The 27,388-nt window shown below is 45.3% G+C and overlaps 1 protein-coding gene across 2 annotated transcripts; it reads right to left on the reverse strand.

Annotated features, from left to right (window-relative positions):
• Window positions 1–27,388, reverse strand: cdc27 (cell division cycle 27). 2 transcript variants are annotated; one of them, XM_040045338.1, is made up of 20 exons: window positions 27,203–27,385; window positions 12,401–12,476; window positions 12,175–12,322; window positions 11,881–12,006; window positions 11,660–11,757; window positions 11,431–11,576; window positions 11,131–11,351; window positions 10,946–11,045; window positions 10,325–10,434; window positions 9,995–10,094; window positions 9,700–9,880; window positions 9,441–9,613; window positions 7,150–7,302; window positions 6,966–7,046; window positions 6,709–6,836; window positions 5,891–6,008; window positions 5,402–5,530; window positions 4,002–4,076; window positions 3,698–3,827; window positions 1–2,458 (listed from the first exon to the last, which is right to left on the reverse strand). In XM_040045338.1, the coding sequence occupies exons 1-20, from the start codon at window positions 27,227–27,229 to the stop codon at window positions 2,367–2,369; spliced, it is 2,412 nt and encodes an 803-aa protein (XP_039901272.1). In that variant the 5' UTR covers window positions 27,230–27,385; the 3' UTR covers window positions 1–2,366. The 2 variants fall into 2 exon arrangements, with proteins under 2 accessions (XP_039901272.1, XP_039901273.1); XM_040045339.1 differs by having other exon boundaries at window positions 2,344–2,455; window positions 27,203–27,388.

Genomic DNA, 27,388 nt, shown 5'->3' on the forward strand with positions numbered 1-27,388 from the left:
TTTTTGCTGACGTGCTGTACCAACCCCTCACCACCACCATCATTAAAAAAAAAATACCCAGAATGCCGTTTGATACCAGGTGCCAAAACATTTGTGTCTCTGCCTGTTGGCTGTTCAAGTGCTTTGTACCAATAAAGTTTCTCTTGAATCTGACGAGTTTTTCATCACTGCAGAGAAACGTCATGACGCCAGCCTCATAACCGCTGTCAACAACATAAACAGGAAGCAGTTTTATCAGATTTATGTGCTTCTTCCACTTATCCGGGGACGGGTCGCCTAAACAGAGAAGTCCAGACCTCCCTCTCCCCAGTCACCTTGTCGTTCCCAGGGTTAGAAAGATATCGTCTCTCCGGCGTGTCCTGGGTCTGCCCCGGGGACTTCTCCCAGTGGGACATGCCTGGAAAACCTCACCCAGGAGGCATCCTTGTCAAATGCCCAAACCACCTCAACTGGCTCCTTTCGAGCAGGCTAAGCTCCTCACCTGATCTCTAAGGGAGACCAGCCCCCTTTCAGAGGAAGCGCATTGTATCCACTCACTCTACACCATGAAGGACAGGTACAGCATCCAGATCACTAATCCGTCTGCCGATCTCCCCTAAGCAAGACCCAGTGATGAAACCAAACCAGAAAAACGCCATTCTGAATACTACATCAGGCGCAATGGTTAGCACTGTTGTGAGGTTCCTAGTTTGTATCCCAGCTCGAGCATGTTCTCTGGGTTCCTCTCACAGTCCAAACACCTGCTTGTCTGTTAGACCTGTGACAGACAGGACAGCTGGGATAGGCTCCACCCCCCCATGCCCTTTGTCTGGATGGACAGATGATGTAAACAGTTCATGGTAGGCCAGAATGAGGTTTTTAGGTTGACTATTATGGGATATTATGGGACATGCACAATCGCGGCAAAATCAGTTTAAAATTTTAGCTTGGAGCCGCAGTTAGCAGCTACATGCAGCCTTTTATTGCCTCGCCCCCTATCACAGCTGGAATAGGCTCCAGCACCCTCGCAACCCTGAAAAGGATAAGCAGAAGCGAATGGATGGATGTTATGGGATGTCTTTCAATATTAAACTGGCTGCAATTAGTCCACATCAGCTCAAAACCACAAGAATCATCACCTGTACAAACCAGTGTCACGGCAAAACATGTAATAGCCTTGCCAGTCCACTGTGTGCAGTTCACACTTTGGTTCTCCAAAACTTGAAACGGACACGCCTGCAGAAGTAGCATTACCAGATAGATAATATAGTTAAATCCATGAAGACAGTAGCAAAACAATAACAAAAAACGCACATAGGTCCACGGTCCTTAAATGCTGGAAACGATCTAGCTGTATTTTCATGTAAATGCGTTAATGTCTATTTAAACACACACACTCGTGATTAGCTTCATTTTGGCCTGAAATTAAAATCTCCCTCTGCTGCACGCATGTCCTCAGGCAAAGCATGAAACGTGATATCATGTTCCCATCTAACACCTGTTCATGTTACCTGTGGTGACTCACCTGAGCCCTAATCCAGGACGCAGATTCACTAAAACCGAGTTTAAAAACAAACTCTGCTGGTCTCAGTTCAGCAACCAGAGTCGTAGGTTCACCCTGAGTGACAGACCGCCATCATCAGTGGAGCTCAGATACCAGGATACTGTTGTGATCGCAGAATGGATAAAGTTTGATTCAAATCAGTCTGTGGTCACCTTCAAGATCAGATGAAGCTGAATCCTGACCTTTGACCTTAAATCTAACAATCTGATCAGGTCATTGACGGCAACAGACTCAACATTGGTTCAAGACAGCTGAACAGCCTCATGGCAAATGCTACGCTAATGTTTCTACTGTCATCTAATGCCAGCTTCACTCACAGAGCAGTTAAAGGTCAGAGGTCAGCCACAGTTTCACATCGATAAACCTATAGTGTGAAGAGAAATGTTTTTGGTTACAAACGTGAAGAAGAGTTCACCGATCTGAGTCATTACCTGTTACCATGGTAATATTAGCAAACTCAGTTTTAGCTGAACTTGCTTCCTATAAAAGGACTCTGGGCTCTGACTGGCTACAGAGGAAGCAGACAGCAGTGGGCGGGGTTTAAATGTTTATTGATTATTACCATCAGGATGAAAAACAAAACAAAAGAAAAATATTAAAAACAAAACAAAAAAAACCCCAGCTGTGATGACATGACAGGAAGGAAGTGTCAGGGGGCGGGGCTTCAGGGCACCAGCAGTCCGTTTCAGCCAACAGGAGGATGGGGAGAGAGGCGGAGCTAAAGTGAAGGTCTGTCATTGCCTAGGAACAGTACGCCTCTGGCCAATCAAAACAGGGGAGGGACTGGCTCAAGCCAGGGTTGGGGCGGAGCCAAAGGGCGTGGTTAAAGAACGTCATCACTCTCGGCCGTGTGGAGCTGCGTGTCGTCGGCGTCCGTCATGATGCTGCTGTCCTGACTGTCATCCACCTCGGCTGCTGGAGGGAGACAGGTTAGACCTTTTTTTTTTTTTTTTTACAAATAAACTCGGAATAAGCTGACAACAGAATTCAATAAGCAACGTTTCCAGAAGAACGTGAAAGATCAAAATGAATCTGGATAATGTGTGTGTGCTAAAATAATGAACGGTTAGAAAGACATCAGCACATTTCAAACTAGTGACTGCAGAAGCAGAAGGCTTCTGACTGCATCACGTTCTCAGGCCTGAGACCGCTCCTGCTGCTCTGCTCTCACTTGGCTGCGTTCAGCCACGCTTCCCTCGTTGCTCATCAGTTCCCGGCTCACTCACACGCTCTGCTCAACATCCCATCTTGAGCCGGGCAGTAGTTACTCATCTCTTATACTTATTTATCAATCACAGCTAGCTTGGTGTGGCTTGTGTTACAGTTCATTGTCAAATGCTTCATGTCAAAATGTGTGTAAACAATCGTGTTGCTAGGCACTCGCCGGGCCGCAGCAGCAGTTTTTCATTTCTGTGGGGTGGAAATGACGTCTTCGATGCTTCCAGGTATAAGTGTTTTCTTTCGCGTTTGATCCACACACTCCAAAATTCAGTATTTGTCAGAAAGCCCTGAAATATTTTATTTTAACAGAGATACAGAATCTTTAACCCTTGACGGACACACCGGCGTGTCCGCGTCACATGGCAACGCAGCCTCGCCAAGTCTCCGTTTCCACTTGTGTTGAAAATTCAAACTGTAAACCTGACTTGGTGTTGATTGGCCGAGTAAAACCAGAGTTACGGGGAAAAACGAGATTTTCTAAGGACAATACTCGGACATGGGCCCAGGTGGACAACAGGAGGAGGGATACACCTGCAGGTGTCAGGGCTGTGACCTGCCCTGCCGCCCTGTAATGGACAGGAACGACTTTTTGGCACAAATCAGTTGTGTGGCGTCCTATTGTGACAGCTTCTGTAACGGGTTTAAATACACGCGTGGCCGAGGCCCTTGCTGCGTTTTTACATCAAGTTTGTTGTTTGCAACATTTCTACACACATTTTAAATTTACGTTTGTAATTCTGGAAATGATGTTAAACATGTTTACACTTTTCTGCTGTGAAAACATGTTTGTTCTGTGAAGTGGTGCTGAACACAGTGATTCTACAGAAGAATCAAACCCAGGACCACAGACAGTAAAACGCCATCAACTAAACATGAGTGTGGACTACTTCCTCTCTGCATATGACATCACCAAACAGTGGCAACAGTGCGTACCTTCGTCCTCAGGCAGGTATCTCTTGTCGATGGCTTCCTTGATCTGGTTGTTGGCTCCTTTAGGGTCCAGGTCCATCGCCCAGCTGAAGTTCATCAGAGCCAGGTGAGTCTGCCCCAGCTTCTTATACACCTGAGGCACAGGTGTCACAGTCATCAGAACATTTATTCATCACTCAGGAAATTACGGGCTTACAGTTGCTCCAAGGATTGCTCTGACTAGCTGCTTAATTTCTCTGCACACCTGAACAGCTTTTAGTGATGACAGCGTTTCTGATGACAAAAAGAGGTCAAAGGTCACACTTACCTTTCCAATGAGGAAGTAAACCAGCGACTCTTTAGGAACAATCTGCTTCAGCTCCTCCAATTCCTGCAGAGCCGCCTGCACGCACGCACACACGTGCACACACACACACACACACACATCAGAGAGGCAGACAACACAACAGTACAAGCGTCTAACAGCAGGGGGCGCTGTCTAAGTGGCGTGTGGCCTCCTGCTGTTGTCTGAGGTTTTCATGCTCCTTTTTTCCCTGCTCGTTTACATTGCAGTGAATGCTGCTGTCGCTCCCTTTCTGATGCCGTCAACCAATGAGAACTCAGCGTGCAGTCCACGCATCATGCATAGAAGAAGCCACATGTGACCACGATGGAGAAACATCAAAGCTCCTTTAAAACTAATCTGAGGTCAGACGCCTGCGAACGTGGACGCTGCCTGCGAACGTGGACGCTGCCTGCGAACGTGGACGCTGCCTGCGAACGTGGACGCTAAACCGCAGACTGCATCTGTCTCAGCCGCACGGTCGCTGAACCGGCCCGCCTGCAGTCCAGACCTCTGGCCACCTGACAACATCTGGAGCATCATGTAAGCAACAACAGGACGAAGCAGAGCCAGGACTGCTGAACAGCTGGAATCCTCCATCAGAACATCACAGACTGATGTTAGAGAGGAAACACGGAGCTGTCCTACCTGTCCAGAGCATCCTTGTCAGATGCCCGAACCACCTCAGCTGGCTCCTTTTGATGTGGAGGAGCAGCGGTTCTACTCTGAGCCCCTCCCGGATGGCTGAACTTCTCATCCCATCTCTAAACGAGAGTCCAGCCACCCTTCAGAGGAAGCTCATTTCCACCGCTTGTATCCACGATCTCGTTCTTTCCATCATGACCTACAGCTCGTGACCATAGGTGAGGGTAAGGACGTAGATACACTCAGCTCTCTGTTCACCACGACAGACCGGTATAGCGTCCGCGTCACTGCAGTACTAATCCATCTGTGGTTCTCCCGCTCCCTTCTATCAAACCCCAAGAGCCTGAGATACTTAAACTCCCCCACCTGGAGCAGGAGCTGTCCCTGAGTGGGCGCTGCACCCTTTCCTGGCTGAGGACCGTGCTGATTCTCATTCACGAGCTCATCAATTTATTAAAAGGATTTATTTTCTCAGTTTTAACATTTGAAATGTTTTTATGTTTCTGTATGAATAACATGGCTTCACACAGACAAAGGTCAAAGGTCATGCTTTATGTAATCTGATTACAGAACAGGCGAAATCAAGAGTATTGATCAGGGAGTCACTGGCTCTGGGTTTTAATCCACAGAGCACTTTGTGATGTCACACAGTTTCCTTCCGGTCAGCTTTCAGACCCTCAGTGTGTTTTCACACCAGCCGATTACATTCATCACAGTCAGTTCTGACAAGTATTGATTACCTTGTACTTGTCGTTGGCGAACAGGATGGAGGCTCTGTGGAACTTGCAGAGTGGGTTTTTGGGGTCGATACCGATCGCTCGGTTCAATGTTTCTAAGGCTGCATCAGACTTCTTCAGAGCATGCTGCACCTGCGTGCGCACACACACACGCACACACACACACACACACACACACAGCAGAGGGTCAGTGCTACGAGCTAACAGCTCATCTGTTGCAGTCATTGCACTTCATTAGTCTCACTGGTCAGAAACCGGTTGATGTCTATTTGTTTGTCTCCTATGCGGAGAAGCAGCAGGTGGAAGTAAGGCTCTCACGAGATGACTGCTCGCTTCACGCCCCAAACCAAAATGGAGGATGCTGTAAAGCGGCTCATGGTGTCGTGACATCCCTTTCACACAGAAATCTTGTAAACATCTAAAAAATTGGAACTGTAACGGTTCATTCTGCACGTGCTCAGGTGCGCCTCCAGTGGGCGTGTGAAGACTTACCACTCCAATGTGGCAGAGCAGCACGGAGCTCTGAGGGTTGATGCTCAGGGCTTTCTTAAAGTGGATCTCAGCCAAGTTAAACTTCTCCTGTTTGTAGTAAATCATTCCCAGACCATACCTGCGCGTGCACACACACACACACACACAATGAAGAAGATTAAAAACGATCATTACGGGTTTTTAAGAAAAAAAAAAAAAAAAAAAATTGGTGTCAGTGTCTATGAGTGTGGAGCAGGAGTGCGGCCCACAGACAGCCCACTATGATGTTCAAGAAATATCTGCGTTTTTTTTAAATGATGAAGAAAAAGCTGCTGTGACAATAAAAACACGTTGTGTTACCTCACTGAGTAAGACTGTCGTTTAACTGTAGTCGTAAGAAAAAGAAAAATATCTGCGTGTGTTTGTGGTGAGCAGCAGGTCAAAGTTCATCATGTTCAGGCCTGTGGACCTGTGCGCACACAAACACTTTGTATACAGTTGATTTTATGTAACAGTCAACACTGAACTGTAACTTTACTCTTTTACTCTGTGTTTTCATAACTTCTAACACGAGGTTTAAGTTTGAGACCTTTTGTGCTCCACTCTGGAAAACGATGGCGGTGTAGGTTCTGCTCTCAGCAGTAAAGCTGCTCACATTCTCACTGGTTTCTTCCCACATGTCTCTCTGCGTACCTTGTCTGTACCACTACACTTGCTGTCTCAGCATCTGCTTGTTTCTAAAGAGGCTACACCTGTCAGGGAGAGCAGGGCCCCGTGGTGGAACCTTTATACATGTACTGTCAGTGGGCGTGGTCAATGTGGAGGCGGTATCAGTGTACCAGGCATTGTAGTGTCTGTTGTTGACTCTTATGGCGTTCCTGAAGCAGGCGAGCGCTCGGTCCAGCTCCTCTGTCAGAACAAACTCGTGACCCAGCAGAGTGTACGCATACGCGAAGCCCGGGTCCACCTGAGACGGGTACAGAGAGGGAGGGGCATCAGCTGACCCAGAACACAAAACCATTTCTGTACAGGTGAGGTGGCCCCAGCTGACCAGAGACCTTCTTCCCAGAATCAGTGCTTGGTAACCGTGGCATACCTGGATGGCTCTCTGGAAGAACTTGATGGCGATGTCGTGCTCTCTCTGCAGGCTGAAACAGTTTCCTGCTACACACCAGGCCTGTAGACACACACACACACACACACACACACACACACACAGCACATGTGTCTCAGTGTCACACAATCAGTGAGTTTCTGACCTGGACAGGTGAGCTCCTTACCTCGGGACAGTTCTTGTCCATGTCGGTCAGGTCTTTGGACAGCGCCGACAGGGCGACATCTTTCTGCAGGTGCCACAGCGTGGTCGAGTAAATCTCCATCCCCTCCACTCTGTACGACTCGATCCTGCGCACCTCGCTGAACATACGCTCCGCCTACAAACACACATTGTCATGACAACGGACAAGCACCAGCAGTATCTAAATGAGGCTTCACCTGGACTGGAGGCAGTCTGCAGGTGTGCCATGAGATGACCACAAAGACACCGCCCCCTTCCTTATTTTTTCCCTCCCCATGTCTGTGACACAGATACGTTTCAGATAAAACTGAGTCCAGTGCCAGCGGTGCTAGTACAACCAATCTGAACACACCTGCCCTGTGTGCAAAGGTAACCGCCCCTGCTGTTAAATCACAACGAGACCACGTCAGCACGTCACACCACCATCTAAAGACAAAGTGAGGTGGTCTGAAAAATTGACGGAGACATTTATACAGTCAGACGTGGTGGTGTGACGGTCTGGGGCTGCTGCAGCACCTGGACCACTCTCTGCCAGAATGTCCAGTCATCAGTTCACACCCTGAAGCTCAAGAGCACTTGGGCAGCAGGACGGTGATCTGAAACACACCAGCAACTCCACCTCTGATTGGCTCTCCAAAGAATCTGAACTCAAACAATCGGTCACTGACAGTCATCAGGTCAGGGAAGTTACTTTTGCACAGCACTGTGTATAGGTGAGTCGCAACCAATGTTCCCTCTGATGTTTCATGTGTCTGAACATACAAACTCCCTGAGCGGACACTTGGACCACAGTGAGCAACAGCAGACGTGTTACATGGTTTATTAAAATAATCAAATTACAGCATTTACATTTATATTAGACGACTTTTAATTAACTGCTTTAGCCCACTTACAATGAAAATTAAAAAAAAAAAAAATCTTGTTCATGACCTGTAGCATGTTAACACTATTGAAGTAAAAAATAACTCCAATTTTGAAAACACAACTATCCTTTTTTTTTTTTTTTTTTTTTATATAAAGCTCTGACTTGTATTATGAATCTGTGGTCTGGGAGAGAGTCTGTAACTCTGTCTGCAAAATACAGTAAATAATGACCAATGTTGGGCAAATAATTATGTAGTTACTTCTTCAAAAAAGTAACTGAGTTATACAAAAACAAAGTTTTTTGCAGCTGTTTACCTGAAAATGCAGCCAAGGCGTTTTTTCAACAAACATTTCAAACTATTTACAGAACAATCAGCTGTTCTGCATCAAATCTGATGCCACACAAATTATTTGTGCCACCCCAAAAATAATTTCTGTCCACTATGAGATGAAGGAGAACAACAGCCTGATACCTGCAGGCCTGACAGCAGCAGATGTATCACTGCTGTAACACCTGTAACACTCAGCAGTCGCCTCATTGTTCTGACACACAACAAAACTACACTACACACTAACTACACACCAACTACACAAGATTTGCGTTAAACGTCGCAAATCTCTCACATCTCAAAACACCGCCGTCACTCCTAAAACTTCCCCCTCCCTAAACAACTAAATGTCATGTTGCCATATCATTTTTTTGATTGGTCCACATGGTACATTTTTCCACCAATAGGAAAGGGCGGGGTTTTTGGTGTCGTTTTTGCTCACAGGTTTTCGAGCGTTTTCCTAATAAAACGCCGTTTTTACCGTTTCTTCCCGCAGTAAATATAAACAACGACAGTATTCAGGAAGAAAAACAAACATTGCAGATATTTTATCATAACTCTGGTTTTACGTGGCCGATCAACACAATTTAAAAACTGGTATAAAGTCCACACTTTGTCTGTCAGTTGTTCCGTCTGTCCTGCTCACATCTCCAATGGTTGTACACGTTGTCATTAACGTGGCTTCACTCCACATCAGTTTTGCTCGCTAAAAAACCGGTGTCGGCACATAAGGACGCTGTCAGAGCCTGTCAACCGCGTTGATTAGCTGCGTATATACGAATGTGAATCGCATCATTGGCTGGACTATGGGATAAGGTGGCATCGTTCTGATCCCATACGGGAGCAGCCAGTCACTGACTAACACTGTAAAACAGAATTGTTAACGTTTTCATTTTAATTTCAATTCAGGTTCGATTGGTTTTTTTTGTGCGCAACGCAGATTTTCTGTGTGCAGAGACCGTGCCAGCAGTGCGCAATTGCGCACACGCACAGCTTGGAGGGACCATTGGTCAGAACCTCACGATCACGCCACCTAAAGGAAAAAAAAAAAGAAAAAGAAAAAAAAGAGTGTGTGCGTTACCTGTGTGTACTCGGCCAGCTCGAAGTAGCCCTTGCCGATGTGCGTGAGGACCCAGCCGGTGTTGTAGTGCTGGGGGGGCAGCGAGGTCAGAATGTTTATGGCTTCTCTACAATTGTACGAGCACAGCGCCAGGTAGCCCCGTCCCAGTTCCCGTAGCAACGCCATTATGCTGTCTGAAAACATAACAGGTGCGTCACATAAACTGTACTTACTGCATTGATTACAGCAGCCCTGGAGGAGGCGGAGCCTGGAGGCGTACCTGCGGCGGCCCTCTGGTACTGTGGGATCTTTGTCTCAGGTAGACTCAGGCTGGGATCCAGTCTCAGGATGTCCAGGCTCTCGTTCAGGTTGGTGCTGTTGGACGTCTTCGCCGATTTACACTTCGTCTTCCTGTTCGGGATCTTTGTCGGGAACTTCATCTTCAGCTTCTTACTGTTCTCCTGCAGAGAGGAGAAGGACAGTCAGGAGGAAGGCTGGAGGCACCAAACAGGTGCTACTACAGCATGTAGTGGTTAGATTTAACTTACTACTACAGTGAGTACTACAGTGAGTACCTTGGCAGTAGAGCTGGCGCTTGTAAACAATCTGGAGCTTCTTCTGGGCTGAACATTTGGCGGACCCGACATGCTGGGACTGAGGACCTGAGGAGAGCCACTGAGACACAGACAGGTGATCAGAGGTGGACACACTGGTACCTGCAAGTCCATCAGAGGTGGTAAAGTGAAATTACGAGTCATCATATACAATTTTCAGCTTCTCATCTTCCTCCTGAAGATCACCTAAAGAAGATCAAAGCAGCTGAAGGGCCGACACGTTTGGATCATCGGGCAGTCAGAACTGATCCCTGCTGTGCAGCAGGTCCTGTGATTGGCTGCCATAGTTACCTGCTGTGAGGTGCAGAGGTCTGCGATTGGTTGAAGGGGATGGGGAGAACGTCTCTGCTGTTACCGCTCTGACTGAAGACAGACTTGGACTGACTGATCCTGGAAACAGCCTGAGACGGAGAGACAGGTACAGGTGAGCAGAGGAAGAGGGGTGGATATCATCCTACGGCTAGGGACTGTTTGTGTTTCTCAAAGGGAATGATGTAACTTCCTGTGAGGTGAACAGGAAGTGTTTAACCTGTACTAGCCTTGTTGTGAACATTACTGGGGTCAAGCAGAAAAACTGAAACATGTCATTGTTGTCATTTATTTCAGAACCACTGAGTTAGGATTAAGGTCAAAGGTGTTGACAGGAAGTGCCTTATTTTGAAATGCAGTGTTAAGTGCGAGCCATTTGATGATGTTATGAAGGTTACGTGTGAAGTATGACAGTAATGTGCTTCTTGTTTGTCACATCTCTGTTATTATCCAAAGCTTCGACATAGCTGACTGGTGACCAGCAGGGGGCGACTCCTGTCTGTTACATGAGCAAACATCTTCCCGATTGGCTCTTTTCAGCTCCAGAACTCAAAGGTGAAATCACAGACACTCCTGTCTGTTTGTGTGTGTCTGTGCTGTTACCTTCTTGCTGGGGGCTGTAGTTTGTGTTTCCATAGTGGATGAATAGTTCTGTAGATATGTGGGGTCTCCTGGGCTGGGCTCCAAGGGCAGGATGCCAAAGCTACACACACACACACACAGTTTGTAAACACACTTCCAGCTGCAAAGGTAAGACTCCAACTCACCTGTGCAGGTGTTGTACTCACCTTGGCGTTAGTGGGCTGAGGGCTGCAGGACCTCCAAGTAAACTCCGCCCACTCTTGGGCTTGTTCTGTTTAGCTAAAAGTGAGCCAGCTGACGCCATAGAAACCGTATTCCCCAATAAGGAGCCGGTGTCTGGAGAGATGAGGGAGGAGTCGATGTAGGAGACGGACAAATCAGACGCCAGCTTTCCGTTTGACGATTCCAGATTCAGACGATTCAACTCCTAAAAAACAAAAATGCTGTCAGCTGCTCATGGGTCAAAGCTCAAACAGCTGCACTGCAGGTGCATTTGTGTTGCTCACCAGCGTGTCCTGTGGCGTCTCCATGAGGGCGGTGTCTAATCTATGGGAGGAGTTCTGGGCAGGGCTTACAGATGGTGGAGGTGGGGCAATGGAGCAGTTCTGTAGCGAGGACAACCTGAACACCTGATCTGGGTCTGGTTTCTCTCCTAAAACACAAAGCATCAAGTGTAATTGAAGTCACGTGGAGCCTGACAGTGCTCATGACTCCACAGGAGGATGTGTGCGTTACCTAGGTGACAGAGGTTCTGGAAAGGCGACCAGAGGAACGGGTTGAGAGTTAGACTCCTCTGAAAACACTCGGCACCTTTGGCAACACGATCTGTCTTACTGCTCACAGAGAGAGAGAGAGAGAGAGAGAGAGAGAGAGAGAGAGAGAGAGAGAGAGAGAGAGAGAGAGGTGAGTCAGCAGAGCATCCTCACCTGTGGAGCGCAGGTGAGTTTGGTTCTTACCAGTAAATGTGCCCCAGTAAAGATAGCGTGAAAGAGGCGGAGTCTCCAAACTCTGTGATGATGTCATCCTGACTCTTCTGTTTGTTCAGCACACCACCAATCAGAACCTGCTCTCCTTCCGCCAGCCTGAGAGACAAAGAGGCGGGGTCAGAGAGGCGGGGTCCGAATGGACTATTTCCTGAAGTTTATCATTTCTGACTACTTTTACATTTACCTCTGTGTGTGTGTGTGTGTGTGTGTGTGTGTGTGTGTGTGTGTGTGTGTGTGTGTGTGTGTGTGGCCATGTGTTCTTACTTGCTGAGCTCCACGCAGCACTTTGCCAGCAGGAATCGAACCTGTGGCGTGGAGCAACTGTGAGCCTTCAGCAGCCGGTAGGCTTTGTAGGGCTTCCCCGAGCGATAATAACATGTGGCCAACAGATAAAGCGCCTCCTCTGACCTCACTGACACACACAGGTGAGACACACGGGTGAAAAACAGGTACTGACAGGAGTGTATGTGGACACACAGACAGGTGTTACCTTCAGCGTAGAGCCTCTCTGCGAGGAAAACAGCGTCCAGGTAGGCGTAGTGGTTCAGAGCCTGCCACACTGCAGCCTGACAGAGACAGACAGGTGAGGCGCAGCTGGGAGGGGCAAGTCATCTTACAACAGGTCACATGATAAACTGTCGGGGTCCACAGCAATGCGCTGGCCTCAGGTGTGCCCGACATTCATTTGACTCTTTATGAGCTCATTGGTACCAGAGGCACTGAATCGAAGAGTCGCGTCATCACTGCCACGGTGGATCACGGAGCTCGCTGAAGTTAGCTTCCTGAAGTTAGCCACGTATGCTAGATGAGCATACCACATAACATTAACTTGTCGGCCACTCTGGACATGTAATAATCCTGAAACAGTGAAAAACCTGCTAAACATGTAGATGTAGCTAGGGCTGGGTGATATGGCTTAAAATCCATATCGCGGTATAATTTGAAGCATATGCGGTAACAATACATGTTGCATATATTCTTTTCTTCTGTATAACGTATTTTACACACTATAAGGCACAATTAAAATCCTTTCTCAAAAATTGACAGTGCGCCTTATCTATGAATTCTGGCTGTGCTTACTGACTTTGAACCGAATTTATGTGGTACACGGCGCTTTAAAATCTGTCAAAAATGTTTCAGTCCGACTTTGGTAAGCTACGAACCCGCACGGCTTGAGGGATTGTCAGAGCATTACGGCTGCCGTAGTCAGGTCCCAAAGTCACACAAATACTGCGGCATCACTGAGAGTTAAAAACTGTCTAAATTCTTCCATCTTTAATAAAATGATCAGCGTCGCTGCTTTACCAGGTGTAACAATTAAGTTCAACATCCAGGCATCCATGAAAACAGAATTTATTACATTTAACGGAGTTAGAAGTTAGCTCGCTAGTTTCCACGTAAGCATGATATAGCATGTTCTGACTGAGAGATTAATAAAAAAAATTCAAACGTACAGCTCTGCTGTCACTTCCAACATAAAGTAAGACAGAAAATTAAACAGCAGTGACGTTTGTAGGTTTACTGAAGTTGGGCTAGCTGGTATATAATGATGTGCTACGTGATCGCTAGCAAAACAGTTAGGTTAGCATAACATAAACAGAGTGAAGCTGGAGGATGAACGCTAACTTTTTTCCATTCGATAAAATTTAGCGTGAGGGTTCCTGCTGGTCAGGAACAAATGCAATCGCATGGCAGGATGCTGTAAACGGACCAGAACAACTAAGATAATCCATCCACAATAAGAGGTTAGTCATTAATATACTGCAACAACATGAGAACAGAGCAGCTGCAGAGAATTCGGCATTAATGAATCAATGGTATGGAAGTGGAGGAAGCGCAGTAATTTGCAGATGATGTTGTTTGCAGTCGCTGCCATGCTTTCGACCAAAACAGGCGCAGCTCGATGACACCATCAACATACGCTATCGCGTATATAGTGAAACTCTCTACCGTTGGCCAAATTTATATAGTTTCTACCGTATACGTTTATACCGCCCACGCCTAGATGTAGCTAAAGTAAATAAACAAGTGTAAATACGCTGTCGCAACAAGCATCTTGCTCACTATGTTCACTGATGCTGTGGAGTGTATCCCTGCCCGACTTCATGTCACACAATTTTCACCACGTTACCGACAAACCCTCAAATGACAGTGGACGAGATATGAATTTTCATGCTTATCAGTCTTTTGTGTCACGATAACAAACCTCAGTTACCGGGTCAAGTGTCCACGCTCATTGCTCAGGTACTTATTTACCTGATTGTATGTTTTTATTTCAACAAGTTAACTAGGGTTGGACTTTAAAAAAAAAAAAAAAGATTTCCTGATTCAAATAGATTTTAACTTGAATAACGCACTATCGAAGAATTAAATCCTGACATCGATTTTTAAATATAAATGTGTTTTGAAACTCCAGAATCAGCTTAAAGCTCACAAAAGAAAGACCAGGTCAACGATTCCACTAAAACGTGGAAACACGTTCACCTGACGGCACGGATACGGCGCTGAAAGCCGACGCCTCACAGGTTTCGTCTCCGACCAAGATAGCAGGCACGTGCAGAGGGGGGGGCTAGAGGGGCTTGAGCACCCGCCCCTTTCCTGATGGGTGCCCAAAGTGCCCTTTTGATAAGGCAACTTTTTAAAAAACATTATTATTATTTTTTTATGTGTGTGTGCATGCGGAGTCCTGTCTGTGCCCCTCAACAATAATATTTAACTATTAATCACAGTTTTGCTAAATAAAAGGATCTGGCTTGCATCAGTCACATGATCACATTTAACCAATGGTCGCCCTTGACGGCAGAACGCGCTAGTTACGAGACGGGAACGAGCTCACAAAGAGCACGCGCATTTTTAGCGGTCCGGAGCTGTAGGAGAAACACAAGTTAACTCAGAGACACAGACTGATGCGACAAAACCAGTAAGTAGGTGTACAGCGTACACTGTAGTGTGTAGCACCCAGGAGTATTAGCTTATTACGTACACGTTGGTAAGCTGTCTTGTTGCAACTGACGAACTGAAACAAACGAGCGTGCTGTGTGTGCAACAGCGTGACAAACATTACCTGTCCTTTTATTAACTACACATGTAGTGCTGGTCATAGCTGCTGGCTACCTGTGTAAGGCTGTCATGGGTCTGTAGCTCTGTCCACCGTTTTAGGGAACATATTTAGTTTTAAAGTATTTAGAACATATTTAGTTTTAAAGTAAGTTTCCGGGCTTTTCCTGCCTTTCTGGAGGGATTATATTTCACTAAAAACGATCTAATATGCATGTCCACATAATTATGCATTATTATAATTATAATATATTAAAAAATACACGCTGTATTTTAAAGAACATACATTAAGAAGCAGATTATATTAGATTTATATTTTAAATAAGACAAAGGTTGGATTTTACAGCAGTAAAATTATTGTATCTCTACAGTTTAAACATGTAATAAGCTTTGCCCTGCACAGAGTGGATAGTGAAACAAATGGAATCATCATAAATACATTATTTCATATTTATTTCTTCCCCCTCCTCATTGTTTTATTATTGTAGCTCTAGTAATGAATAATAATGTAAGGATTCTGGATCAGCACAGTGATGCCCATAGTATATACAGTATTCTGAAGAAGGTCTAAAATGTCACTGTGTGCACGTGCATGTGTTTGTTTTATGTATATCTTTTTTTTAATTATTACTCATGATATAACATTGTCCAGACATGGCTGGTAAGGACATGAGGAGGAAACAGCAGGAGCTGTGTGAGGCTACTAAAGGCAGGGCTATAACATTTTTCTGTCATCATTTTATTATAGATTAAGTGCAAGAGTTGTTAGGTGTGGATAATTAGATTATAGTTTATTGCAATAACAAGTTGTGCCTTGTTCTCAGATAGACAGCAAGTGGAGAGTGATATATGAAATGATGGAAGGAAGAAGAGAAGCAAAGAGTGATTCACAGGCAGAGCCTAATTTATTTCTCACAGTTTTTTGTTGCCTTATGGTTCCAAGCGCTGTCACCAATCTTTGCATTTTGTTATTATCTCATGACACTTGTTTAATCAGCTACCATCTCTCCTATGGACTTTTTAATGTCTACAGTCTCAGATCAACACAGCCCTGCCCTTCCCATATTAGATTCTTGATGAATGTGTGTTGTTGTTATTCAACCTGGTTCAATGTGCCCCTTTTTAACTTTGAGCACCCGCCCCTTTAAACCTCTCTGCACGGCCCTGCAAGACAGCCTCCCGTGTCCCCCAGCTCTGTGGAGTGTTTTATACAGGCCTGTATCAGGGTCAAATTCAAGCACCTTTTAAGGTTCATTTTCAAGCACATTACCAAAAAAAAAAATAAAAAATAGATGTTTCACGTCACATCACCTCAGTAAGACCATGTGAAATTTAAAGCAAAACACCCTCGGCTTAAACACCTTTGTTGCCCTTTGTTAAAAAGCAACTCAAAACACACATTTAGCTTAAAATTAAGATGTGGAAATACGAACAAATAAACTTGTTAGAGATATTCATCTCCTGTTGGAAACAACAACCCAACAAAACAAGAGACCTGTACCAAACACCACAAAATAACACACAGTCAGGCCAGATGAAAAAGTCTTCTCAGCAGATACTGATGCTTCTTTACTGTGTGACACTCAACATAAAACTGTAAGATGTTTAACTACACTGCTGTGTGTATTATTGTTGAAGTCCTAAATGATCACCTTGAAAGTGTTTGTGCTAATAACATCATGTATAGTAAACAGGCAGGGAGAAAAGCTCTGACTGGGAGGGGCTGTGGACACATGACTCACTCAGTTCATTCGACATAGGAGACTTTAAGAATGCATGAGCATCGAAAACCTGTTCATTTAATCTATCATCTGTAATATTATGTACAGCCATCATGTATCATCTCCCTTAAATAAGCAGGCAGCCTTAAAGTATGAAACATATGTCTCCTGATAGTGCCCAAAGGCCTTAGTGTGAGCTTGTTTCATGTGTAGGTGCTCACAATAAACACGTTTTGAATGAAGGCCGAGGAACTTCGGGAGCACAAAAACGTGTCAACTCTGTGCACGTATGGATCGTATTACCATTGTTTCCCCCTGAGGTGTTGCCAAAGACACAGAGTTACATAAATCCCCATAACTAACTGTGTAGCGCTGCTGTATTGCATCACACTCAGTGCACTTCAATCACTTGTCCAGTGAGTTTAATAGCTAGCAAAAAAATAATAATAACTTTAAAAATTAGCATGCGTAATGTAAACATACTCAAACACTCATTAAAACGGCAACCTGGAGTAATGTTAGTGCACCCACCCATGTTGGGGGGGCAGACTGACATGCAGAGGTGCAAGCAGCCCCAGGCGGACAAACTTGCAACTCATTTTATGTCTCTATGTGATAAGAAAAGTATTCAGACAGTTATTTGTGCTGAATGAAAAACAGTTTGCAGCTGTTTTAAGCACCACAACCGAAAACTTTAAACCTTGAAAAGACATTAAAGTCCACAAATTTTCAAGGGTTTCAAGCACCTGCATGAACCCTGTTCGTAAACTGTTGATGATGAGTCTGCACCTTCAGCGAGAAACTGAGATTACCCATAATGCATCACTGAACGACACAGGAAATCTTTTCTGCCTGTGGATATAACTGAACTCCCTCCACCTAACACACAGCTCACAGTGCAGCAGCAACAGCCTTTTGCAGTAAAATAACAAAGTTTCCAGGTTAGAGTAAAATGTTGATCGTGTATATTTCACCTCTGTAATATTTATAACTGAGCTATTTCTTATATTTTGTAAACTTTATAAAATATTGTAATTTGTCTGTTACTGTTATTGTCCTGAAGAGACTGTAAACTAGGGTTGGGCGATTGGAAGAATCTATCGATTATCAGCCTATTGCCCATCGTTTTGATTTATTTGCCCATGAGTAAGTTTGCCAATAATGATGGCGCTAATAGATCCAGTCAACAGAAAAAACAGCCCCCTCCTCAGAGAGCGCCAAACCCTTGTTGACAGAGCTGCAGAAGCTGCTGATAGCCTAGCATTCTCAGCCGGATGGTGAACACGCACATGCTCATGCCAGTTAGTCTTTGTCTTTTATCCTGTCTTCCTTCTCTCACCCCAACCAGTCGCAGCAGATGGCCCCGCCCCTCCCTGAGCCTGGTTCTGCTGGAGGTTTCTTCCTGTTAAAAGGGAGTTTTTCCTTCCCACTGTCGCCAAAGTGCTTGCTGATAGGGGGTCATATGATTGTTGGGTTTTTCTCTGTATCTATGAAGCGCCTTGAGGCGACATTTGTTGTGATTTGGCGCTATATAAATAAAATTGAATTGAATTGAAAGTAGAGCTGGGCGATATAAGATTTTTTCATATCACGATATGTTTTTTTCATTTCAGGCGATAACGATATCTATCACGATATAAGCCAAATAACTATATTTGTAAGATTTAAATGTGCCGTTGCTCACAAGTAAAATGTGAAATAATCAGCAGCTTGTTTTGATTTAAATATTTATTTCCCATAATAAGTTCAACAGGGTAGATGTACTTAAGGAACATGAGACTTTTTCAGATAAATAAAGGCAAATATTGCAAACTACACAAAAGGCAGCCGCTAAAGCGTTTAAGTTTCAAAATAGAACAAAAGAAACAGACTAAATTGTCAATTCCACTTAGACACAAAATATTAATTCTAAAAATAAATCTTAGTTTGTTTTACAGAAGAACAGACAAAACTGACTAACTTTTGTCAATATCAAATAAACTGAGAACTAAAAGGAAATTCTCAATCTCTCCTTGTTGTATAGCTTAGCTTTTCAAACAGTTTTACAGTTACTTTAGTCTGACAAAAGCCAAATGACGAATTACCGCTTCCAGTCAGAGACTGAGGCTACGTCCACACGTACACGGGTATTTTTGAAAACGGAGATTTTCCGTTTTCGTTTTAAAAAATAATCCCGTCCACACATAAAGGGAGAAATGAAGGAAAACGCTGCTATGAACATGCCAAAGCAGCAGGTGGAGCTAGATTCCTAACCGTGCCGAAATGTTGGCCAATCAGAAGTCTAGAAGCCTCGGTGGGAAAAAGTAAACAAAGCTGGGGCATAGAAGCAGAACGGAGTCGTATGTGTGGAGGGACAGTAACTGTGTGTATACACAGGACGGCTACAAGGCACAATCCCGCCCCCCGTTTGGCAAATCTGATCACGCCGCCATTTTCCTCATGCCAAAATACAAACAAAGGCTGAAACAGGAAGTTCCGGTTCAGAGGAAGGTCGCGCGCTGGACGGACCAATCGGTGGCCGCGTTACAGGACGCACTCGATGACGCAGACTGGGGCATGTTCAGGAACAGCTCCGACGATGACGTCAACGTGTTTACGGAAGCGGTTGTGGGATTCATCGGGAAACTAGCGGATGATACCGTGGAGACAAAGACTATCACAACGTTTCCCAACCAGAAGCCGTGGGTGGATAAAACCATCCGCGACGCTCTGAGATCCCGCACCGCTGCCTACAACACGGGACTCATGACGGGGGACATGGACCCGTACAAAGCCGCGTCATATAACGTGCGGAGGGCGGTGAAAGAGGCGAAGCAGCGCTACGGGAGGAAACTAGAGTCACAACTCCAACAGAGTGACTCTAGGAGCCTGTGGCGGGGACTAAGGACAATAACGGACTATAAAGCACCAACAACCGGTATGACGAACGCGGCCGTGACTCTGGCAGACGAGCTGAACACTTTCTATGCTCGCTTCGAGGCTGCAGCTAAGGTCTCCAACAATGCTAGTGTTAGCGGCGCTAACGGCTGCAGACAGGAAGATGCTGCCAGCACCGGAAACGTGCTCGTCATCTCCGAGCATGAAGTAAGGAGAGCCTTCAAGAGAGTGAACACCAGGAAAGCAGCAGGACCAGACGGCATCCCAGGTCGTATCCTAAGAGACTGCGCATACCAGCTAGCTCCTGTGTTCACTGAGATATTCAACATCTCTCTATCTCAGTCGGTGATCCCCACATGCTTCAAAGAGTCCATCATTGTTCCTGTCCCGAAGAAACCCCACCCTGCTTCTCTCAATGACTATCGCCCTGTAGCCCTCACCTCAGTAGTGATGAAGTGCTTTGAACGCCTGGTCAGAGACTTCATCATTTCTTCACTACCAGACACACTGGACCCACTACAGTTCGCTTACCGTCCAAATCGTTCCACAGACGATGCCATCTCTCATCTCCTCCACACATCACTCACTCACTTGGACACTAGAAGGGGGAATTATGTTAAAATGCTCTTCATAGACTACAGCTCTGCATTTAACACCATAATTCCCTCCACACTCACCACCAAGCTGGAGCATCTGGGACTCAGCTCATCTATGTGTCAGTGGATCTCCAACTTCCTAACTGGCAGACCACAGGCAGTAAGGATGGGCGGACATGTCTCAGCCTCCACCACTCTCAGCACTGGAGCCCCCCAGGGGTGTGTTCTGAGCCCCCTGCTGTACTCTTTGTACACATATGACTGTGTGGCCACTACCAGCTCCACCACCATCATCAAGTTTGCTGACGACACCGTCGTGGTGGGCCTGATCTCTGATAACAACGAGACGGCCTACCTGAAGGAGATTAGGAATCTGGAGAACTGGTGCCAGAGGAACAACCTCCTTCTAAACGTCAGTAAGACAAAGGAGCTGATAGTGGACTTCAGCACAAAGCAGGAGAGGAACTACCAGACCCCCGTCATCAACGAGTGCCCAGTGGAGAGAGTGGACAGCTTCAAATACCTCGGAGTTCACATCACGCAGGACCTGTCATGGTCCTGTCACATCAACACCGTGGTGAAAAAGGCCCGACAGCGTCTCTACCACCTCAGACGCTTGAGAGACTTCCAACTGCCCTCCAAGGTGCTCAGGAACTTTTACTCGTGCACCATAGAGAGCATCCTGGCGGGAAACATCTTAACCTGGTTCGGGAACAGCACCATGCAGGACAGACGAGCTCTACAGAGGGTTGTGCGGTCAGCTGAGCGCACCATCCGCTCCGAGCTCCCTGACCTGCACTCAATCTACAGCAGGCGGTGCTGGACTAAGGCCAGGAAGATCGTGAAGGACCTCAGCCATCCCAACAACGGACTGTTCTCTCTGTTGAGGTCAGGAAAGCGATTCCGCTCCCTGAAGACCAACACAGAGAGACTGAGGAGGAGCTTCTTCCCGCAGGCGATACGGTCTCTCAATCACACCACCACACAGTACTGACCCACACATACAGTTCTTACACACACACTGGACTTTCTGGACTTTGTTTTTGCACAACACTGGTCACTGGGGCGACCGTGGCTCAGGGGGTTGGAAATCGCATCTGTAACCGGAAGGTCGCTGGTTCGATCCCCGGGCTCTCTGTCCTGGTCGTTGTGTCCTTGGGCAAGACACTTTACCCTACTTGCCTACTGGTGTTGGCCAGAGGGGCCGATGGCGCGATATGGCAGCCTCGCTTCTGTCAGTCTGCCCCAGGGCAGCTGTGGCTACAACTGTAGCTTGCCTCCACCAGTGTATGAATGTGAGAGTGAATGAATAGTGGTATTGTAAAGCGCTTTGGGTGCCTTGAAAAGCGCTATATAAATCCAATCCATTATTATTATTATTATTATTACTATATTCTTCATTTCCGGTTAATACTTGTACAGCTGCTGTTATTGTGTATATATTATTTAGATTTAGATTTCTTCATACATTCTTATATAGTTCTATATTGTGTATTTTGTTGTACAGTTATTTTATTTTCAACTTTAATTTATATATTTTATCTTATTCTTCCCAGTTAAATTTACCCTTCATTCTAATTTGTGTTGTACAGTTATTTCATTTTTAACCTTAATTTATATTTTATTCCTTCCTAGTTAAATTTACCCTTTTTAATTTTTCATATTTATTTCCTATCTTATTCATAGCCTTTCCTTTTTTTTGTTTTCTTTAGGTCACGAGCAGTTGTCCAAGCATTTCACTACATATCGTACTGTGTATGACTGTGTACGTGACAAATAAAATTTGAATTTGAATTTATATGTAAGCATTTAAACACTGCAGAGAGTAGAATTAACAGTAACAGTATTGTAGAAATTCATTTCACTGAAACAATAACGTGGCGCACAGTGTGACGTCAAAAAATGCGCACACCTTTGACGCTGCGTTTTCTCCGTTTTTCTAGTCCACACGTAAATGCAAAAACGGAGTTTTAGAAAATATCCACCCTGGCCGGAGTTTTTAAAAATCTTCGTTTTCAGTGACCAAAAACGGCGTTTACGTGTGGACGAAAGGTGCAAACGCATAGAAAAATCTGCGTTTTCAAGAATGCCCGGGTACGTGTGGACGTCGCGCATGCACCAGTTTATTGTATTACCAGACTTGCTTTCGGCACAATTTACAGTGCATGCTACTCTGTTTTTTTGTCAGACTTGAAATAGCCGAAATACCTTCACACTACGGAACTTCTATGGCTCTTCCGTTCGACAATCTCTCTGGCATTGGAACCATCATCCGTTTTCTCTTCGGTAACCTTCGGTCACGCTCGGTTGATTTTTGTAGTTGGCACACTCATTTCCTCCATTACCCGGGCGGTACGGTGGCTGGATGCTTCCCAAACAAATACACATGTGGCTTGGCACTTGTGCTGTACGTAACAAGTCACGTGACGTGACGCTGCAGCTGTGATTGGTTCGGCTCTGCGCTACTTAATTTGGATTGGCTGTTCTTTTTTTTTTTTAAGAGGACAAGAGCGGCAAGGTCTATCGCGATAGTTTAATTTTTCTATCGAGAAAAAGTTATATCGCGATACATACCGTTATATCGCCCAGCTCTAATTGAAAGTTAGCCGCGTTTGAGAGCTTTGCTTGCACTAGGGCTGGGCCATATTATACCGTTCACGGTAATACCGGTATAATGTTAGACAACGATAGGAAAATGAAGTATCGCGCTAGAATATGAGTAAAACGCGCATGCGCAGTGCCTTTGTTTTCATACGCACATGGCTGATTGTTGAGTGAAACAGATGAACCAGAATTGGTTTGTAAAAATGGTGCAACTTCAGTAATGTGGAACTGGTTTGCTGTTTGTCCGTCAGATACACGACAAAGCACATTTTTTTGCAGAACATGCAAGCGGTCGTCGTTATTGTTGTATTTGTCGGACTAAGATGCTCTTAAATCTGGGAGTAATCTGGGTCCTAAACTCCGTATAATTCAGGTCAAACGAACACTGCAGCATCACTGAGAGTTAAAAACTGTCTAAATTCTTTCATCTTTAATACGATCAGCATTGCTGCTTAACCAGGTGTAACTATGAAGTTTAACTTCCAGGCATCCATGAAAACAAAATTTATTACATTTAACGGAGTTAGGAGTTAGCAGGAAGCTAGCGGAAGTTAGCTCGCTAGTTTCGCTAGTTACCTAAGCATGATATTGCATGTTCTGACTGAGAGATTTCTGAAAAAATTCAAACGTACAGCTCTGCTATCACGTCCAACATAGATGAAGACAGGAAACTAAACAGCAGTGACGTTTGTAGGGTTACTGAAGTTGGGCTAGCTGGTATATAATGATGTGCTACCTGATCGCTAGCGACACAGCTATGTTAGCATAACATAAACAGTGAATCTGGAGGACGAACACTAACACTTTTCCACTTATAAAAGTTAACGTTAAGGTTCCTGATAGTTAGGGACAAATGCAATCGCATGGCAGGATGCTGTAAACGGACCAAACTTCAGTCAGGAGAACTGAGATAATCCATCCACAATACAAGGTTAGTCATTAATATACTGCAACAACATGGGAATAGAGCAGCTGCCAGAGAATTCAACATTAATGACTCAATGGTACAGAAGTGGAGGAAGCAAGAAGAATGAGTTTAATAAAGTGTGATTTATCTGACTGCTTTGTTTCGCTTAATGTGCCTTATAATCCCGTGCACCTTATGGTCCGAAAAATACGTACTGCACACTGCAGCTTAATGTTGCAAAGCACCTCTTTTTAACTTCAGCGGATATTATACATGGTTATGCTCAGGATATGTCAGCACATTTCTACTGGAAATGCCTTTTGGTTAAACTTTAAGCAAGGAATTTGCATTTTCACTGTTACATTTTTATAAAGTTTTAATGTACATAAAAACCAGCTTCTTGTTTAAGTGAAAATAAATGGAAGGTTGTCTTTTTGCGCTAGTAATGTTGTGGAGTTGTATTTTGTCTCGCATCAATTATATCGTTATCGCAAATTTTCAAATATATATCGTGATAAATATTTTTGGCCATATCGCCCTGCTCTAGCTTGCACTATACGTCTGCACAAGCAGCACACCGCTTTGGTTACATCCTTAGGTTTACGTCTTTCATCCCAAATAAGCGACTTTATATTCTTTTAGTGCTGTCAGCGTTAACGCGCCGTCATTATGACAAAGACGATTAACAACTAACCTATCAGGACCGGACTGAGCTACAATCCCTGAAATGTCTCTGTCAACGTATTCCAGGCAGTTTGTCCAAAGTTTGTTCATTCTGCGCTTCAGATGGGTTGAGAGCGTTACAAATTTTAGTCACGTCAACACCGGATTAACGTGTTAACGCTGACAGACCTAATTTTTTGGTAAAATTAGTTTGTCCATGTTTGGTCTTCAAATCAGTCCGTGCATGATTACGTTGCTCCGCCCATCTTAATGTCTGCGCATCCAAGAAATACGATCATCATCATGACATTTGTGACTGAGTCACAAACCGAATCTGAGTCGGGACCTTTGAATCAGTTGTCGAAATCAGTGATGATCCCAGACCTGAGTCGACGTAGCTCAGTTGTGATTGATGACAGCGACACTGAGGTGAACTGCCGAGTACAGCGCTGCTGTAAGTTTCTCTTCTCCTCACGGCCATATATGAGACTTCTTTTAAAGTGGATCTATCTCAGTGGCACTTAGGAAAATAAACTCTCGTGATGTGAGAACGTAATCAAACTGTTGATCAGAGGAAAATTAGTTTAAAGACACTACAGTCTAATGTTATCTGGCATGAGCTCGAGTCTGTCTTGCTTTGTTCACAGAAATAGGTTTCTAAACCAGCGGGGCCTGCGAAGCGCAGACCCAACAGACATCATGCTGTTGTTCAGCCATGTCTCAGACGCTCGCATGTCTGATCTGCCGACCGTAACTCAATGCGACAATGTTGAGATTAAATACATTCGTGTAGGATTTCTTATGTTAGAGCCCCAACTACAGTCCAGGAGTGAGGCTTAAGGTGAGGAGGAAGATCAGAGTTCAGAATCCAGAGCTCAAGGGCTCCGATAGGCATGACCCTCCAACTGCCCACCCTACCAAAGCCAGGTCAGGATAGGCTGAGCCACAGAGCGTGGAAGGACCACACCTGTCCTAACAGTAGGAGCCTGAGTGAGAAAAAGGAAATGATGTCAGAAAACATCAATGAAAAGTCAAGACAAGACGAGGCTCTGAAGATGAGGACGCCGCTAAAAAGGAGGTGGGAGGAGTTAGAGTGTGGAGATTTGGGCCGTTTGAAGTTGGAAAAAGAAGCAAAGCCGCTCATTTCCATAGAGACAGCAGCGTTCTCACCACTTACGACACAACGGCACCCAGTGACATCATAAATGTATTTGCCCACTTCACTGTAACAATGCAACGACAGCAAGCAGAGCAGAAAACATCCAACTTCAGTCACCGACCCTCGTTACCAGACACACAGCTGCATAGATGTGTCTCACATCACCTCCACATGTGGAGACACAGACGAGCTTCTGTAAGCCTACTGTTTCCACACACACGTTGGTATATCTGTGCAGCTTCTCAGATTGATTTTGCATTAAATCTGCATTATTTAGCCAGAACTCCTGGCTCAGTTTGCTGTGAGAAACAGATCTCCTCCCACACTCAGCTATAATCAGTGTATTTCAACAGTAAACACAAAGTTATTGATCAAACGCTGGTATTGTTCATTAGAAAGCTGAACGACTACCAGCAGTACAGGTTTACCTGACTGTAAACAGTTTTTGACTCCAGGTTAAAATAAAGGCTGTGTCACCTGTACCTGCTCACAGCAAGCCATACATAATCAATAGCCAATACCGTAGTTAGATCAACACTCTGTGTGCTGCCATTGGTCAGCACTCCAAACACACACCTGAGAGCATCATGTGAGACAGGACGTGTTTATGCCAGACTGTTATCGATGGGTCAAACTCAGGAAAGTTATTGATCAATATGCTGATCGATCACTGCAGCAGTTCCGTTACTGACGTCACTTCACTTTAACTCTGCAGTCACAGTTTACCCGAGTGAGATCACAAACACACCTGTGAGGAGACATTACCCATCAGTCCGCGGCTGACATGGCAGCTAACGGCTAACAGCTAACGGCGGTTCATGTTACCGGGCAGTTAGCTGCCATTAGCCTGTGTTAGCTGTGAGAGTCTAACGGCCGCGGGATACCTTCATCTGTTCTCTGATCTGCGATCAGACTCTGACATTAACAGACCCCCAAGGAACGGATTTGATCGTTTTATGAACTTTAAAGCAGAGTTCCTCCTCACTGAAGCTCCGTTGAGTGCTAGCAACTGCGTTAGCTGCTAACCGAGTCATGCTAACACAGAACTCCATATGAAATCCAACAGTTTCTCTCGGCACTCTCACCTGCACACATCTTAAACTCCGTGATATACTTAAGAACATCGGGTCCTGTTCTATGACAAATACTGCTCACAGTCAGTGATCCACCCACAGTTGGTTCCGGTGAAATACTGACTTTAAAGAGTGTCTGTTCGCTCTCCGCGGGTCATTTCCCCTCAGCCGGACTCAGGCCTCTTCAGATGGACCTGCTCGGATTCCGGATTTATTTTAAAATTAGACAGTGTTCTTTTTTTGGATCTGAGCCCAAAAGATGTGCGGAACAAAACGAATCATGAAATATCAAATAAACTGACCAATTTCCCCTTTAATTAGATCGGAAATATCTGGAATCTTAATCTGACAAATCTTTAAAAGGTGTCTGGCGTGACATATCTCAGCTGTACCGGGTGTAAATTAACAGCTCTGCGTGACCCGAACGGGCCGTGACAGAAGGTACTAACGACCACCAATAATCGCAGAAAACTCTCTCTGTGCCGTCAGCGGCCCTCTGTAGGGCCTGCGGCCGAGGAACAGCGCTCTCACCACGGATTGCACCCGCCGCTAAGGCCGGGCGCAGAGACAGGCACAAACTTCATACATGCTCCGCTCCCCACGCGTGACAACGAGCCAAAGATGTGTATTCATACCTGGACAGGTTCCTGCAGCACCGTCATCCCGCTCTGAGACTCCTTCTGTCCGGTCCGGGGGTCTCTTTTCTCTCCGCTCTTTCTTCACTTGAGACTCAGGAGGAGCTGCAGCCGAACATTTGAACATACCGACCGTTAGCAACCGAGTACCGCCGAAGATACCCGAGGAGGGAAAATGCCGCGACG

This window comes from Simochromis diagramma, unplaced genomic scaffold (genome assembly GCF_900408965.1).
Source record: "Simochromis diagramma unplaced genomic scaffold, fSimDia1.1 OVJJ01000055.1, whole genome shotgun sequence".
NCBI lineage: Eukaryota > Metazoa > Chordata > Actinopteri > Cichliformes > Cichlidae > Simochromis > Simochromis diagramma.

Bases quoted from the DNA above. Each gene is read 5' to 3' on its own strand.
- cdc27 (XM_040045338.1), bottom strand. From the start codon at position 27,229: ATGACGGTGCTGCAGGAACCTGTCCAG. The intron at 11,758-11,880 runs GTAAGAACCAAA...CTCTGTGAGCAG, and splicing joins TTACTGGGGCACATTTACTG to TAAGACAGATCGTGTTGCCA. The intron at 2,459-3,697 runs GTACGCACTGTT...GTCTCCCTCCAG, and splicing joins ATACCTGCCTGAGGACGAAG to CAGCCGAGGTGGATGACAGT.